The sequence below is a fragment of the Symphalangus syndactylus genome, chromosome 1, assembly GCF_028878055.3.
Source record: "Symphalangus syndactylus isolate Jambi chromosome 1, NHGRI_mSymSyn1-v2.1_pri, whole genome shotgun sequence".
NCBI classification, from domain to species: Eukaryota; Metazoa; Chordata; class Mammalia; order Primates; family Hylobatidae; genus Symphalangus; species Symphalangus syndactylus.
The window spans coordinates 92,664,510-92,681,467 of NC_072423.2; the positions used below are offsets into that span (position 1 = coordinate 92,664,510).

Below are 16,958 nucleotides of genomic sequence, written 5' to 3' on the forward strand. Positions count from 1 at the left end.
GGTGGGCCCAGCTCCCCACTTACCCACAGGGCAGAGACAGGAAGCAAAGCCCAGGGCCCTTGCACCAAAAGGGAAAGAAAACTCAGTAAGCTTAGATTTTATTTTTTTTAATTTTTAAAAAATGTTGAAAAATAAATCCATGTCTGCATAAGTTCCCAACCCCCATTTCTCCAAGTTTCTGGAAGGTGGGCTTGGTGGGCACCCTCAGCTCCTTAGCATTTCCCAGCTGGCCCCTGAAGACAGAGTTTCTCTTCCAGCCTCTGCTGCTGTAAGGCCGCTCTGCCCACCTCCCCCCCTGCAGCCTCCCTCCCCACCTCACCCCAGACTTATTGCTAAAAGAAGGGAAAGAGGAATGAGAACAGCCAGCACACCCAACTGCCCTCTCCCCACTCCACACTAAGGTCACTACCCCGGACACACAAAGGGCAGGACCCAGAGGCCAAGCCCCAGCAGACTAGGAGGCAGCCATTCCAGTCCCGGCCAGGAAGCGAAAGTGCCCTCAGGCCAGCTCAAAGGCCCCGGAGCCCGGCCATGGCCCCAGGAGACAGGCCCAGCTGCCAGGAACACATGCAGAACCCAAAGGGCGGGGCTGAGCTGTCCACAACTCTGGTCTGACAAAGACCCCGCCAGAGCCCTAGTCCCTTCTGTCCTCAGTGACACCAGAGATGCCTGGGGACGGCCAGCAAAGGGGTCCTGGAGCCTGTGGTTGGTGGAGGACCTCAGGACTCAGAGTGAGGGCGCTGGAGGCTCCAGAGGGGCTCCAATCAGGGTGGGTGGGGGCTGAGGGCCAGGGCGGGCACTGTGGCGGGAGGCAGCCAGAGCGGGGCGGATGAGAGGCGGCGGGGGCTGGTTGGGGGCCAGCCGGGGCTGGAGGAAGCGGCCCTGCTGCAGTGGGGGTGGCTGTCGGAGCAGAGTGGGAGCCGTGGGCAAAGGTGGCCTCAGCAGCGGGGGCGGCTGGGACAGCGAGGTGGGAGGTGGAGGGGGTGGTGGCGCAGGGGGCACTGATCGGGGCACTGACGTGGAGACCGATGTAATCTGGACCTGAGGGGAGAGGAAAGAGTGAAAAGCCAGGCTCTTCCCACCCTCAGCCCAGTCTAAGGACCAAGGCAGCGCCTCGCCTCGCCTCTCCTCTCCTCTCTGAGGGGTTTCTCTCACCCCCTTCTCACCTCATCATCTTCCTCTAGGGCTGGGGCTGGCAATGGAGCCCCTCTCCTAGCCTCCTCCATGGGGACTGGGGCTCCAGGGGCCCCATCCTGCTCAGCCTCCCATTCCTGCAGCACCTCCTCCAGATTGAAGCGGCGCCGGTAGCTCACAAAGAAAGTCTTCACCTGGGTCAGAGTCTTGTTCCCAATCACCTCTGCAATAGCCCCAAAGTCTTTGCCATACCTACGGATGGCTGCAAGGGTCAAAAGGGCAGCAGTGTCAATACCCCTTAGAACTAGTTACTTCCCTGACCCTTCCCCTCTGCCCCCCCACTCCTTGGAGGGTGGGGAGATAGATTCCTGGGGTCCTCTCTTCTCACCACAGTTTAACCCACCTTGGACAGCCAAAAGCTGCTCATCTGTGGTCCAGCGGGAGTTGAACTTGGTGTTGGCCTGGAAAGCAAGGAACAACATATCCTTTAGACTCAAAACCATGCAAATGGCAGCCCTGCTCCCCAAGCAGTACTCTTTCTGCTCTACCTCTGGAGAGAAATCCCCTTTTGCACCCTAATTTAAAGAGCAGCCATACCTCCGGGGGGCGGAGTGGATCAATACCGCCCTCCAGGGCTTGGCGCAGGCTGCTGTTCGTCTGCTTCATGCTCTGTACCTGGGAAGGCCAGGAAGTGGAGGAACATGAGACTCCCATCTCAGGCAGGCCACTATGCCCCTCACGGGACCCTACCTCTGCACGGACACCAGCACCACTGCCCTGGCAAAGCTTTCTGCCATCCACCATCTGGCTTGTTCCCCCTAAACAACTACTCAGTAGGGGAGCCGCTGGGGTTCTCCCCTTTCTGCAGACCAGTTTATATTTTTTACATATATATAAATATACACACATATATACACACACACATATATATATATACACATATATATATATACATATATATATATATATATATTTTTTTTTTTTTTTTTTTTGAGAAGGAGTTTTACTCTTGTTACCCAGGTTGGGGTGCAATGGCGCAATCTCAGCTTACCAAAACCTCCGCCTCCTGGGTTCAAGCCATTCTCCTGCCTCAGCCTCCTGAGTAGCTGGGATTACAGGCGCCTGCTACCACGACTGGCTAATTTTGTATTTTTTTTAGTAGAGACAGGGTTTCTCCATGTTGGTCAGGCTGGTCTCGAACTCCCGACCTCAGGTGATCCACCCACCTCAGCCTCCCAAAGTGCTGGGATTACAGGTATGAGCCACCGTGCTCGGCCTAGTTTTTTGTTTGTTTGTTTGTTTGTTTTGAGATGAAATCTTACTCTGTCGCCCAGGCTGGAGTGCAGTGGCGAAATCTCAGCTCACTGCAACCTCCGCCTCCCACGTTCAAGCGATTCTCCTGCCTCAGCCTCCCGAGTAGCTGGGATTACAGGTGTGTGCCACCACGCCCAGCTAATTTTTGTATTTTTAGTAGAGACAGGGTTTCACTATGTTGGCGGGGATGGTCTTGAACTGTGTACCTCAGGTGATCCGCCCGCCTCAGTTCCCCAGAGTGCCTGGATTACAGGCGTGAGCCAGCGCACCCAGCCTGCAGACCAGTTTTTAAAAGAAGGCCCAAAAAGAACACCACATTACTCAGAGTTCAGAGGATGGGGCTCGGCCCCTGAACCATCTTGCTTACACCTCAGCTCCCCCCCAGACTTCAGTTCCCAGGTGCCGAATGCCCCCTTTGCATAGCCCGTTCATTTCCCAGGGCCCCACCTGGCGCTTGAGGGAGATGAGCTGAGAGTCAAGACCTCGGAGCGTGAGGTTGGCAAGGTCCGGGCTTCCTGACACTGCCGTGAGACCCTCAGGGCTCAGGTACATGCCCTTGGGTGGGCGACGCCGGGTTCGCAAGGGGTGGTGGCGGTACTGAGACACCTGGACCTCCTTTTTCCCAGGGCCTGGGCGTGCATTCAGGGGCCGAGAGGGTAGAGGCTGCCAGTGAAAGGAGAGGCAGGTGGGTGGTGCAGAGCCAGAGAGAGGCAAGAGGACAGGCAGGCAGGGCCCAGAGGCTCTGGGAGCTCACCTCTCTCTTGGGATCTCCAGGATCGGGCTCTCCCTCACTCACGCCTCCTCGACCCTCTTCGAGCTCATCACTGCTGACACAGGGGCCAGGGAGAGAATGAGGCAGCTGCCAGGAGCTCTACCTACCCCCATGCCCAGTGCTTGCTCCTGCCCCCACCTGTCTTCTTTGTCCTTGCGGCCCCCCAGCCGCCGGGCCTGTCTGTCCATCACACTAGTTCGGCTGCGGGTCTTCTTCCAAGAGTAGTAGTATTTCACCAGGCTGGGAATCAACTTGTCAGGCAGCTGGAGGAGGCAACGCCAGAAGCTGGGGCCCACTCAAGACTCTGGGCCCCAGGTAAGCTCTTCAGAAAAGAGGGGCAGAGGAGCACCGGGGAGTGGGGATGGAAGGGCTTTACCATCTGCTGGATCCGCTGGAAGCACTTGCCGTGGAAGCCAAATGCCTGTTCAAACAGCACCTTGTCCTCTACTGTCCACTCGTCAGGGAATGGGGTGAAGTTGGCCAGGTCGGCCAGCGACTTCTCCACATCGTGCTTATGCCACAGAAGCATGCCCAGCGCCTGGCCCGGGGCAAGGGGCAGCTCAGGCTCAGCTGCCCCCAGCACCGTTCCACCCCATTCCCAAGTCCCTGGGGGCCAAGGCTCACCTGCTCAATGTTGTAGCCATGCTTCTCCTTGGCCATCGCAATGTACTTGTCAACTGCAGGGACAGCACGGGCAGGGTCTCAGTGAAGGGGGTTATAGCTCCTAACCCAGGCCTGTCCAGAAAGGGACCACCCCCCAACAGCCAGGTCCCTGAACACGAGCCCCAGGGCAAGGGTTGGACCTCAGCCTCCAGCCCCCTTCTGAGAAGAGCTAGCTTGGAGCTGGGATGAACCCAAGCCCCCACATCCCAGGACTGTGCCCCACTCACGCTTGGCATCTGACACACAGTGGTTGGGTGACCACACCAGCATCCCCTTCAGCTCCTTGTTGCTGTAGCGTGCGGGGCTCTCTGAAAGGCCGAGGAGCAGGAGGGAATACACTCAGATCAGCCTGGTGGCACAAGCCTGGACCCATGGCCAGAGGGCAGCAGAGGAGTGGAGCCAGGGAGGTTGAGGCCCAGAAGGGAAGGAGGGGCAGAGACCCAGACAGGAAGGCAGGGCAGGAAAGCAAACCATGCTGTGGGGCCACCCACCCCTGCCAGCCTGTCCTTCCAGGGGAGCCAGCCAAGGGTGCCCCAGGTGGGGCTGCAGGCCAAGCCCCAGGCCTCCACCCCCACCCCACTTCACAGCCTGTCCTGCCGCTCACCAGGCTTGCACTCCGGAATTACGGCCTGGTAATTGGTTCCAACGCGGATCATGCTGTCTGTGGAGCCAGGGGAGGCAGTCAGGACTCCAGGGAGGGCGGGCGGGAGGGAGGATGTGGCGGGGGAGGTGGCTGGCCTGGAGTTCTCCTTCCTGACCACCCAGGGCCCCCACCTTCCAGGAGGCTCACGTTTCCCTCATTGTCCCCCTCAGTTACCTGCAGCCACAGAAGGGACTGGAAGAGGAAAAGACCCTGTCCAGCCATGGCCATTGGGGCTGGAGGGTAGACAAGGGGACAGTTTTAGAGCCCAGGCCAAGCAGGGTGCTTTGTTCCGGCTGGGGGGAGGGGAGCGGGGTTGGAGGGCAGCCCCTAGACCTGGACCACAGCCCTGCAAGGAACCCAAGGCTCCCTCCCACCACAGGAGCCTCACAGCTCTGTGTGGAGGTGTCTCTCCAGCCCCTGCTCCAGCCAGAACTCAGTTCCCTGCAAGGTGGCAAGGTATGAGGGACCCACTCTATGCAAGGGAGGGATGCCTCGGTCCCTGAGGGGCTGAGGGCAGGGCAGGGGCCGGCAGGACGCCTCCACAGCAGCTAGGGGCCCAGGTTCCAGATTGGCTGTGCCGGCAGCCTGGGCTTATGGGAGAAGCAACGCAGAGGCTCCAATCCAGGAGAGGCAGGAGCCATCAGTGTAACAGGCTCGTGGTCTGCAACTCTTCCCCCTCCCGCCCCACTCCGCTCCCCCCAGGCCGGCGCGCCTTTAACCCTAGGCCACCGGGCTCACCGTGCGAGTGCTCCTCCTCGCTGCTGTCATCCTCCGAGTGGGGCTGTCCGCCGTTGGGCACCGTCTTGGCCCGGCTGCGGGACAGGATCCCAGAGCCCGCGCTCGGCTTCTCCATCACCGAGGGCATTACCCCGCCCAGCTGCCCCGGGGGGCGCGGGAGCCTTCGGAGAGCGACAGTGGTTGCCGCACTCGCTCCGAGTGCCAAGCCCGGCCCGGCCTGGAGAGGTCGCCACTGAGGTTAGGAGAGGCAGGAGGTCAGCGTGGCTAGGGTCCGGCGGGGTGGGAGCCCACCTGGCAGCCCCAGCGCTCTCCACGACCCCCACGACCAGGGCGTCAGAAAAGTTTGTGCAGAAGTCAGGGACGCAAGGGATGAGCGCAAGGTCCGGTGTGGCTGGGGCGCGATTACTATGTACGCCCCTCAGGGTTGGGGTTCCCCTGAAGTCGGGGCCCCCTGTCCTCGGGGCGCCCTGGAACCCCACCGCCCACCTGTCCACGCCGTTCAGCGGCCGGGCGCTGAAGCGCAATCTGCGCCCCCCGGGCTCTGCGCCTCTCGGCTGCGCCGGGGATGCCCCAGTCCCCGGGCGGGGACCCGTGTCCCAAGAAGACCCCTGCCCGCGACGGCAGCCGGCCGGGGCACCGGCGGCGGCGGCGGCGGGACGGCGCGCACGGCGCGCGGCGCTGGGCAGAGTTGCCGGGAGGCGGGCGGAGCGCAGCCGCGGGCGCCGCCTCGCACCCTCCCCGGCGCGCTCGCTCTCCCCGCCGCGCTCGGGCTGCCGCTTGCTCGCCCGCTCTCCGCCGCCGCTCGCTCCTCGCGCACACAATGAAGCTGCTGGCAGGGAAGTAGTGCCGGCTGCGGCCTCAGCACCCCTCCCCCAGCCGATGCCTCCGCCAGCTGAACATCTGGCCCTGGGGTGGGAGGGAGGGCCCGGGGGGCGGGGCCTGGGGGCCGGGGCCAGACCTCCAGGGGGTGGGATCAGGACCCTGGTGGGGCGCGTGTCCCGCTGCGGGGGCTCCCCTCGCCTCCCTGGGCTCCTAGACTTGCCCCTGGGGGAGACCCCACTGACCCCCAGGAGCAGCCAGGGGTCAGCCCCACCCACGCGCACACCAGCACCACACACCAGTGGGCTCGGGTTACTGCCGCCTGCCCCGGGGGCCCTGGGGCCGCCTGCCCGCCCGGGTGGAGCCCAGCTTTTCCTTCCATTTCCCTTCCTGCCAAGGAACTCCCCGCCCCCCTTCCGCAGGGGGGACCCCCCTCATGCGCCCTTGGGGGCCAGAACGGATGGGAGGCTGGACAGGCAAGGAATGAATTCCTCCAAGAGCTACCCAGCCAGAGGCTGGCTTCTGGTGGATCTGTGGGTCCCCAAGAGTCTCCCCAATTCCCTTTAACTGCTGCAGTGTGCACCCCTAAACAGTGGTAGCAAGGGCTGAGGGATGGGGAGTGGGAGGTGTAGGGGAAGGTCTGGGCTGCAGGGGAGAGAGGAGCTGGGTCTCCTCCCCACTGGGTTCACTGTCACCCCAGCTGGAAGCAGCATCCCCCTCCCCCCGGACAAGCACGGGCAGAGTGACAGACAGGGAAGCGGGTAGAGCGGCACAGACGGAGATGGGGGAGGGGGTGGGCAGAGACTTTCAAAGCCAGACCCAGCCACCCTGCCAGGCACACAAAGAGCCAGCGCACACACCGGCGGCGGCTCCGAGCCTGCGAGCTGCGCCCGTGCCCGTCCCCGCCGCCCGGGGCACGTGCTGCAGCGCACACAAGCTGAAGCCCCCGCCCGCCGCCCCTCTCACCCGGAGCCCCAGTCTCCTGGACACACCTCCACCCGGGCACACCCCGCTGTGCCCAGACTGAGCCGAGCCCGCACTCGCGCCCTCCTCTCCCTTCCCTTCCTTGGCCACTCTGTAATCAGATTCCTAAATTTAGAGGCAGCCCAGGGCCCAGCCAGGGATCCCTGCCCCCACCCGCTGCCTGCGGCCGAGCGGCCGGGGTCTTGCGGTCGGGCCACGACCCGGCTGGGGCCGCTTGTTCCTGGGGGCTCCTGCGGACAGCCAGGGAAAGCCAGGCTCGACCCCACCCGGCTGCTGCGCCGTCGAGTCACATGGGGCCACCCAGCCAGCGGCCACGTTGCCCGCCACACCTCGGGCCAGGGCTACGGGGCCTTTATCCTCCTCTTGAATCATGGATTGGGCACCAAGCCCCAGGGTGAGGAGGTCTGGACAAAGGAGGAGAATGAATGGACCAGGGACTGGTCTGAGCTAAGGAGGTCTGCTTCAAGACTGAGAGTCTTCCCAAGCCGACCCCTCCTTGAGTAGCAGGGCGCCATCCCTGTCCCCAGCACCTCCACCCTTTGGAGACTCTCTCATCTCTGTCCCCTCCTGCCTGGCAGGCAACCATTGCTGCACACCAGCCTCTCCTACCGTGCTGTCTTCCATCTTGCCCCCGCCCCCTATTAGGCAGGGCCTCAGTGGAGCCCCCCATCCCCCCTTGCCTCCTTTCCAGACTCAAACCTGGGGACCCGGCCCAGCCTCTTTGCCCCCACCCCCAGGCTCAGCATCCTGCTTATTTCTTGCCTCCCTACTCCAGGGCTGCCCCAGGTACCCCCAGTCTCTCTAGCAGGGATCCCCAGCCACTGGATTCCCTTCGGCCCAGCATCCCTCTCCCCCGCCTCCTAAGAATCTCATTCTCTTCATTTCTATCTAGAGCCAGGCACTCTGGGCCAAAGGAAGACTCTGCTCTGGAGGTGGGGACAGGGAGGGGAGGTTTATTCCTTGGGGCGGGGGTTGGGAGAGTCCCTAGGCCCTGATGCAATGAGGCTTCTGCCTAGGAGGTGGGCCACGACACAGGAAGTGTGTCCTAGGAGTTTGGGGGCGACTGTGGGGGCCACGGGGTCCAGAGGGAAGGCGCATTCCTAGTGAAGAACCCCCTCATGGAGGGGCAAGGGTGCAGGGTTAGGAGGGGGAGGGGCAAGGCCCCACCCCTCCCACCTGCTACAGCCGCCCCCTCCCCAGCTGGCCCCCTCTTTTGTGCGAAGCCACACAAAGGACAAGGGGCCCCGGCCGGCCTGGCCATCTGCTCCCAGCAGCCTGAAGGCTCTTAAAGAGACAGCACCCCCTCCCTGCCGCCCCGGGGCTGCGGGGCGGGGCTGCGCCACCGGATCCGGGCTCCGCGGTATCCCAGATCCCACCCACCTTTCCCTGGCTCCACTTGTCCCCAGGTCAGAAATCATCCTCCCCCAGGCCTGGGGCACAGAGGTGCCACGTGGCCAGGAACATGGGGGTGTGGGAGGGGAGGGAAGGAGAGGCAGCCCGGGGACCAGCCCCTCCTCTCCTGCAGCCTGAGGCAGCGGAAGGGGCCAAGGAAGCTGGGCAGCGCGGCCGAGAACCCGGGGCCCTCACCTCCCCGAGCTACCTCCGAGCTTGGCGCGAGCCGGAGGGCTCCCGGGAATGCCCTCCCCGCCATTTTCGCTGATGAGCTCTGGCTCACCCTTCCACTGGAAGCAACAGCGCCTTCTTTTCGAGGGCTGCAGGCCGCCTGGAAGCAAGCGCGATCAGGGCACATTTGTTTCCTACGGTGTTCCAGATGAGGAAACTGAGGCCTTGCACAGCCCCTACACAGGCCTCCGCCAGAAGCAGCATCCCTTGCCTGGGCCAGAAAAGGCTCCTCACCTCTCCAGTCCCCAGGGAAGCCGGCCCTAGCCAGGCCGAGTCCCACTCAGCGCCCTTGCCACACACACAGCTCAGAAACACAAGTCTGTATGATGCCTGTGGTGGTTTCCTTGCCTGTCTCTGGCTGGGCTGTGTCCCCATGAGGGCAGGGGCTCTGTTTGCTGCTGTGCTTTAGGGGCATGGCATACAGTAGGCAGTGTTTGCTGAATGAATACGTGTCAGGAGCCCTTTGCCTTCACTGGCCTTCTCTGCGCTCTGCCTGCTGGGTTTCTTGCTTCCTCCTTCCTCAAGGTGAGGCCGAGGGGACAAAGGTTGAACAGGGATGCTGGGAGGGAAAAGGAGGGTGACCTTGGGCAAGCCATCCGGCTTCCCCTTGCCGCTCCCTCCTCCCACAGGCGGGGGCAGCTCCAGCCAATCCCAAGCCCGCCAGCCCTGCCAGACAGACTGGGACTGTCCCGAGCTCCGGCCCAGCGAGCCTGGCCGCTGTGGTGTGGTGCCTGGGACCCTGGCCAGGCCATCAGTGGCCACAGCCAAGGGGCTAAACTTGGGGAGGGAGGGAGGCAGCGGGAGGGCCCTGGGGTTGGGGAGGGAGTGTGGTGGGATCCGAGCCAAGACCTGGCTGAGCAATTAGGGGGCTGGGGGGAGGTGCTTCCATCGACTGGGGGCCTGGAGGGATGTGACCCTGGGGAAATGGAGGAGGTGGGCTAGAGTGGAAGGACCACAGCAGCTCCCTCTGGGGCCCCCACCCTCTCAGTCCTGCCCAGACAGGAATTCGGTTCCTCCCTCCCCTGCTGCCCACTGGGGCCCTGGGCAGGCTGTGTGGCCCAGGGTGCTGCCCTCCTCTTTTCTGGGCCCTGTCGGTGACCCCCCTGGCCTAGCCGGCACTCCTTCCCCCACCCCACCTCACCCCCCACCCAGGGTTGTGAAGAAGCTGAAAGAGGTGACAGAGGTGGCAATCTGGCGCTTGGCAGCACCCTGGCACGGTGGCTGTGCAAGGAGGGGGCAGAGGGAGGCAAGACAGGCACATCTGGGAGTGGCACGTAGGGGAGGATGCAGCAGACTAGGCTCTGCCTCCCAGGTTTAAATGATTCTTTTGCCTCAGCCTCCTGAGTAGCTGGGATTACAGACATGCGCCACCATGGCTAATTTGCCATGTGTTTTTGGTAGAGACGGGGTTTTGCCATTTTGGCCAGGCGGGTCTGGAACTCCTGATCTCAAGCGATTCACCTGCCTTGGCTCCCAAAGTGTTGGGATTACAAGTGTGAGCCACCACGCCAGGCCGCTGAACACAAATTTTTAAATATAGCTTCGATTATGTCCCATTCCTGCTCAGCCTTCCATGGTTCCCTATTGCCTTCCAGGCAAAGGTGTCATAGCCCAGTACTCAAGGGGTTTCTAGCCCATGTATGATCCAGCCAAACAGGTGGCTCACCATTCTCTGAGCCTCACCTGGTGCCCCAGGATGCTCCACTCACCCTGCAAACCCTGGCCTGGCTCACCCATCTGCATGCCCCATGCCCAGCCCTTCCCTCAGGGCTGCTGGGTTCTGCGGGTGAGCTCTGCTCTGCCAGGGCACATCCAGGGCTTCTGGCTGAGCAGTGAGTACCCTTCCTGCTCTCCCCACAGTCCCCCTCCCCCACTTCACCCACCATACGGCTTTTAGCATAGGACCTTGCCTCCCACTTCCAGAGAGAACTGAGGCCGTCTGGGAGGAACCCCTTCATGGCCTTTGTCTGCTCCTTCCCCTCCCTGTAGCATACATGGACCTTCCCCCTTCAAGGCCAACCTCACTCCCAGGCTTTGCATCACCCTCAGCGCCAGTCCCACCACACACACACACCCCAATCCTGAGCACCTTGATTTTCATTTTCCTCTCCTTACTCATGTTTGTCTTCCCCCCTCATCACATGAACCTGCTTAAGTCCATTCATCCTAAACACACACACACCCCTGCACCTCTGGTACCCCACTCCAACCCCTCACTCCATCCCATGTTCACCTGAGTTGCCCCTTTCAGCTAGCAGTATTGCTGCCTTAAAAAAAAAAAAAAAAAGTGCTTCTTAAAGAGATGTTCACACCCCTCCATCCCTGTCCTCACCTCCCACTCACTCCCCAACTCCACTACTCCACAGAAACCGTTCCTCCAAGGTCACCAGTGACTTTGTTATCTCTAAACCCAAAGGACGTTTGGCGGGTATGTTCTCACTCCAACTCTGGGCAGGACTGGACAGACAGGGCCACCTCTAGCTCCAGGATGTGAGCTCCTGCCTGGCTCCCTTCCTAGCTGGACTTCAAACCTTTCATGTGGGTCCGTTGGGCTCGATCCACTCCCTCAATTCCCCAGGCTCAGATATATCAAACTGTGGGCTGTGGATAACCCCCTCCTTCCCCAGCCCAGACCCCTGACCCCAGGCTCTGAACCCCTATATCCTACCAATTGCCTTCTGGACTCAGCATCACTTGCTGTCTCCCAGTCCTGTCCAAAACCATCTCTGAATCTTCACCAATCTTCACCACCATGTGCCCAGCCTGCCCCTTCCCTATCCCTCTTCCGTTTATTTTATTTATTTATTGAGACGGAGTTTCACTCTTGTTGCCCAGGCTGGAGTGCAATGGCACGATCTTGGCTCACTGCAACCTCCGCCTGTAGGGTTCAAGCGATTCTCCTGCCTCAGCCTCCCAAGTAGCTGGGATTACAGGCATGCGCCACCATGCCCGGCTAATTTTGTATTTTTAGTACAGACAGGGTTTCTCCATGTTAGTCAGGCTGGTCTCAAACTCCCAACCTCTGGTGATCTACCCACCTCGGCCTCCCAAAGTCCTGGGATTACAGGCGTGAGCCACCATGCCCGGTCTATTTTATTTTATTTTTTGAGAAGGAGTCTCACTCTGTTGCCCACGCTGGAGTCTGGTGGCATGATCTTGGCTCACTGCAACCTCCACCTCCCAGATTAAAGCAATTCTCCTGCCTCAGTCTCCTGAGTAGCTGGGATTACAGGCATGCACCACCATACCTGACAAATTTTTTGTATTTTTAGTAGAGACGGGGTTTCACCATGCTGCCCAGGCTGGTCCCGTAATCCTGACCTGAAGTGATCTGCCTACCTAGGCTTCCCAAAGTTCTGGGATTACAGACCCTTTATCTCTCTCCCCATTGGGATCCAAAGTAGAAAACTGGGAGTGGCCCTCCACTCTTCCCTCTTCTTTACTTCCTGATCCATCAGTCTCCAACTCTTGTGAAGTCCCCTCTCCCACTGCCCCTCCTGGCCTTCATCCTATTCCTGAAAGAGTCCCCCACTGGACTCTCTGCCTCCTCTCTTGCCTTCCTCTAATCTGTTCTTTATTCGACAGCCAGGGTGATCTTTCTTTTTTGTTTTTTGAGATACAGTCTCCCTATAAGGCCCAAGCTGGTCTTGGACTCCTGGACTGAAGCTGCCCTCTTGTCTCAGCCTCCTGAGTAGCCGTGATTACAGGCACATGCTACCATGCCCAGCCAAGGTGATTTTTTTTTTTTTTTTTTTTTTGAGATGGAGTTTCGCTCTTGTTGTCCAGGCTGGAGTTCAATGGCACGATCTCGGCTCACTGCAACCTCCACCTCCTGGGTTCAAGCGATTCTCCTGCCTCAGCCTCCCGAGTAGCTGGGATTACAGGTGCCCGCCACCACGCCCGGCTAATTTTTTTGTATTTTTAGTAGAGATGGGGTTTCACCGTGTTGGCCAGGCTGGTCCCGAGCTCCTGACCTCAGGCTATCCACCTGCCTCAGCCTCCCAAACTGCTGGGATTACAGGTGTGAGCCACTGCACCCAGCCTCCAGGGGGATCTTTCTAAAACCCAATCTGATCAAGTCAATCCTCTGCTTCTAATTTTCCTTGGATTAAGATCAAGCTCCTTAGCATGACTTATCTCCTTCAAAATCTGGTCCCCTGACATCCATCCCCCTTCCCCTTTTTTGTTTGGGGATCCATGTGGTGCTATGGCGTTGATCCCATGCCAATGCCAGCCTTTCCCAAGGACCTGGATACCATGAATGCTTCAGAAATGAACTAGAAACCAAAGCTGGTCCAATCAGCATGTTGTAAATATAAGACAAAGACCAGGAAGATGAGCACAGGAGTGTTGGCTGCCATCTTTGATCTTCGGGGAAAGCCAACACTATGGAGAATACCACAAGGAGATGGAAAAAGCCACCCAAGGCCAGGTGCAGTGGCTCACACTGTAATCCCAGAACTTTGGGAGGCAGAGGTGGGTGAATCGCTTGAACCTAGGAGTTGGTGACCACCTTGGGCAACATGACAAGACCCCTGCCTCTACACAAAAAAAAAAAAATTAGCCAGGTGTGGTGGCATGTGCCTGTGGTCCCAGCTACTAGGGAGGCTGAGGTGGGAGGATTGCTTGAACCCAGGAGCCATGAGTGTGCCACTACACTCCAGCCTGGGCAACAGCGTGAGACCCTGTCTCAAAAAAAAAAAAAAGAAAAGATGGGAGTCTGAGGCATGAGAATCACCTGAACCCAGAGGTGGAGGAGAAAAAGTCACCCAACCAACCTCACTTGAAGTCACTGAACCTCTGGACCTTTTATTTTTATTTTTGAGATGCAGCTTTGCTCTTGCCGCCCAGGCTGGAGTACAATGGCCCAATCTCGGCTCACTGCAACCTCCGCCTCCCAGGTTCAGGCAATTCTCCTGCCTCAGCCTCCCAAAAAACTGGGATTACAGGCACCCACCACCATGCCTGGCTAATTTTTTTGTATCTTTAGTAGAGACGGGTTTTCACCATGTTAGTCGGGCTGATCTCGAACTTCTGACCTCAGGTGATCTGCCCTCCTCAGCCTCCCAAAGTGCTGGGACTACAGGCGTGAGCCACCACACCTGGCCTGAACCTCTGGACCTTTTAGTTATGTAAGGAGTAGGTCAATACATTTTTTCCTTATTGTTGAAGGCTGGTTGATTTCTGTTTTCTGTCACTTGCAATCAAAGCCTCAGAAACAATACAGCTCTCAAACTATCCCACTTAACGATATGCCTTAGCTACACTCAACAACTGGAAATGCCCAGGATGCCCCAAGTCCCCTCTCTTTCCTCCAAGTTTTTATATATACAATACCTGGGGCCAGGCGCGGTGGCTCACGCCTGTAATCCCAGCACTTTGGGAGGCCAAGGTGGGTGGATCACGAGGTCAGGAGTTCGAGACCAGTCTGGCCAATACAGCAAACTCCATCTCTACTAAAAATACAAAAATTAGCTGGGCGTGGTGGCACGTGCCTGTAGTCCCAGCTACTTGGGAGGCTGAGGCAGGAGAATTGCTTGAACCCAGGAGGCGGAGGTTGAAGTGAGCCAAGATCGCACCACTGCACTCCAGCCTGGGCGACAGTGAGACACCATCTCAAAAAAAAAAAAAAAAAAAAAATACCTGGAACGAAGCTCCTCCTTTCCTTGCTGTCTAATTCTCTCTCTCTCTCTTTTTTTTTTTTCTTGTTGTTATTTTGTTTTGTTTGTTTGTTTGAGGCAGAGTCTCGCTCTGTCGCCCAGGCTGGAGTGCAGTGACATGATCTCGGCTCACCGCAACCTCCACCTCCCAGGTTCAAGCAATTCTCCGCCTCAGCCTCCTGAGTAGCTGGGATTACAGGCGCCTGCCACCACGGTGGCTAATTTTTTGTATTTTTAGTGGAGATGCGGTTTCATCATCTTGGCCAGGCTGGTCTTGAACTCCTGACCCCACGATCTACCCACCTCGGCCTCCCAAAGTGCTGCAGGCGTGAGCCATTGTGCCCAGCCTGGTTTTTTTTGTTGTTGTTTGTTTTCATTTATTTATTTATTTATTTATTTTGAGACAGTCTCGCTTTGTTGCCCAGGCTGGAGTGCAGTGGCGCGATCTCGGCTTACTGCAACCTCTGCCTCCAAGGTTCAAATGATTCTCCTACCTCAGTCTCTCGAGTAGCTGGGATTGCAGGCGTGTGCCACCATGCCTGGGTAATTTTTTTGTATTTTTACTAGAGACCGGGTTTCACCATGTTGGCCAGGCTGGTCTCATACTCTCGACCTCATGTGATCCACCCAAACTCCTGGCCTCATGTGATCCACCCACCTTGGCCTCCCAAAGTGCTGGGATTTCAGACATGAGCCACTGTGCCTGGCCCCTTGCTGTCTAATTCTTATTTACCTTTCAAAATGAAGCTCAGATATCACCTTCTGCAGGACATCTGCCCCCTCCCTATCTCATCACTTATCACAATCTAATGGAACCACCTACTGGCTTTTGTTTTTTGTTTTTTTGTGTTTTTCTTGAGGCAGGGTCTCACTGAGTCACCCAGGCTGGAGTGCAGTGGCAAGATCACAGCTTACTGCAGCCTCAATCTCCCTGGCTCAAGCATTCCTCTCACCTCAGCCTCCTGGGTAGCTGGGACTACAAGTGTGTGCCACCACACCCAATTAACTTTTTATTTTTTATAGAGATGTGGTCTTGCTATGCTGCCCAGCCTGGTCTTGAACTCCTGGGCTCAAGTTATCTGCCTGCCTCAGCCTCCCAAAGTTCTGGGATTACAGGTATGAGCCACTGCACCTGACCCCACATACCTGTTTATCACCTACTGGAGGCTGTGAGCCCGGAGGGTGGGGCACCTATCTTACCCCAGCAACTTACACAGTTCCACAGCAGCTGGTACACAGTAGGTGCTTAACAAATGGCTGCTGGGAGAATCAGCCTCAGGTGTCCCAAGCACCACTTCCCCAGGAAAGCCCTTCCTAACTGCCCCCAGCTCCCTAACTGCCCTCAGCTCCCTTCCTAACTGTTCCTCCCCTCCCTAACTGCCCCCAGCTCCCTTCCTAACTGCTCCTCCCCTCCCTAACTGCCCCCAGCTCCCTTCCTAACTGCTCCTCCCCTCCCTAACTGCCCCCAGCTCCCTTCCTAACGGCTCCTCCCCTCCCTATCTGTCCCCGGCCCCTGTCACTACAGATACCCACACTGGTAGGTCCAAGAAGATCACTTCTGCCAAACCTATCTTGATTTTACCAACATATCAGGACCTGCTCCTTGAAGGCAAAGTCTTGCAATAATAGTAGAAGTAAGAACCAATTTCAAGTGCTTATTAGTTAGTTTTTCACAACTACATTCCCAAACCCTATTAGTGCAAGTACATAGTAGGTGTTTAAATCCGATTGTTAAATAAATTAATGGAGGAATAAACAAATGAAATGAATGCATATATATACCAACCACCATGTGCAAAATGCCTCACCTGGGTTATTTTTCCCCCAGAGCAGCCCTATTTTCCAGATGAAAGGCTGAGGCTTCAGGTCACCTGCTTAAGATCACACAGCTTGATGGTGGCAGAGCTGAAAGCCAGTCCCAAGCTGGGTGATACCAGAGACATATTTTCAAAATTTTGTGTCCCCTCCCTTTCAGTTAAGATGCATGTGGCTGCAAGTAGAGGAACAGCCACTCAGTGATGATTTGGGCAAAGCAGGCATTTTATCTTTCCTAAGGAGTCAGGAGGTCAGTGTCACCACTGACAGAGACTCAGTGGTCATCAAGGTCTCAGGTGCTTCTTCTTTCTCAGCATTGTCCCTTCCACGTATCAGATTTCTCCTCATGATCACTAGATGGCTGCAGCTGCTCCAAGCATCCCATCCTCTGAGGACAATTTCCAGAGTGGGAGAGGAGGGGCAGGGAGCAGAGACTTTCTCCTTGGCATTTGTCTTGTTATCAGGAAGAACAACCCTTCCCAGGAATCCCAGAATAGGCCCATGCCCCTTAAACCAATCCCTCAAAGGAGAATAGGATTCCCAGGCTTGGATTGGACCCATGGTGCTTGTACTCCAGCACACCTGCCATGACCCCTACCCATCACCTGAGCAAAGGTGGGGTTCTGCCGTTGTCTTAGTCCATTGTGCTGCTGTAACAGAACATCTGAGACTGGGTTATAAAGAACAGAGGCGCCGGGTGCGGTGGCTCATACCTGTAATCCTAGCACTTTGGGAGGCTAAGGCGGGCAGATCACGAGGTCAGGAGTTCGAAGCCAGCCTGGCCAACATGGTG

The 16,958-nt window shown here is 58.0% G+C and overlaps 1 protein-coding gene across 4 annotated transcripts; it reads right to left on the reverse strand.

Moving 5' to 3' along the window:
- Positions 1-91: 91 nt before the first annotated feature.
- On the reverse strand, positions 92-6,086 carry RCOR2 (REST corepressor 2). 4 transcript variants are annotated; one of them, XM_063642461.1, is made up of 14 exons: positions 5,751-6,054; positions 5,265-5,496; positions 4,701-4,718; positions 4,488-4,544; positions 4,111-4,191; positions 3,845-3,897; positions 3,597-3,758; positions 3,359-3,483; positions 3,203-3,272; positions 2,896-3,111; positions 1,732-1,809; positions 1,538-1,595; positions 1,167-1,396; positions 92-1,041 (listed from the first exon to the last, which is right to left on the reverse strand). In XM_063642461.1, exons 2-14 carry the CDS (start codon positions 5,389-5,391, stop codon positions 727-729), a joined length of 1,590 nt encoding a protein of 529 aa, XP_063498531.1. In that variant the 5' UTR covers positions 5,392-5,496; positions 5,751-6,054; the 3' UTR covers positions 92-726. The 4 variants fall into 4 exon arrangements, with proteins under 4 accessions (XP_063498531.1, XP_063498537.1, XP_063498542.1 ...); XM_063642467.1 differs by lacking the exon at positions 4,701-4,718 and having other exon boundaries at positions 5,265-6,086; XM_063642472.1 differs by lacking the exon at positions 1,167-1,396 and having other exon boundaries at positions 5,265-6,057.
- Between the last annotated feature and the right edge of the window lie 10,872 nt (positions 6,087-16,958).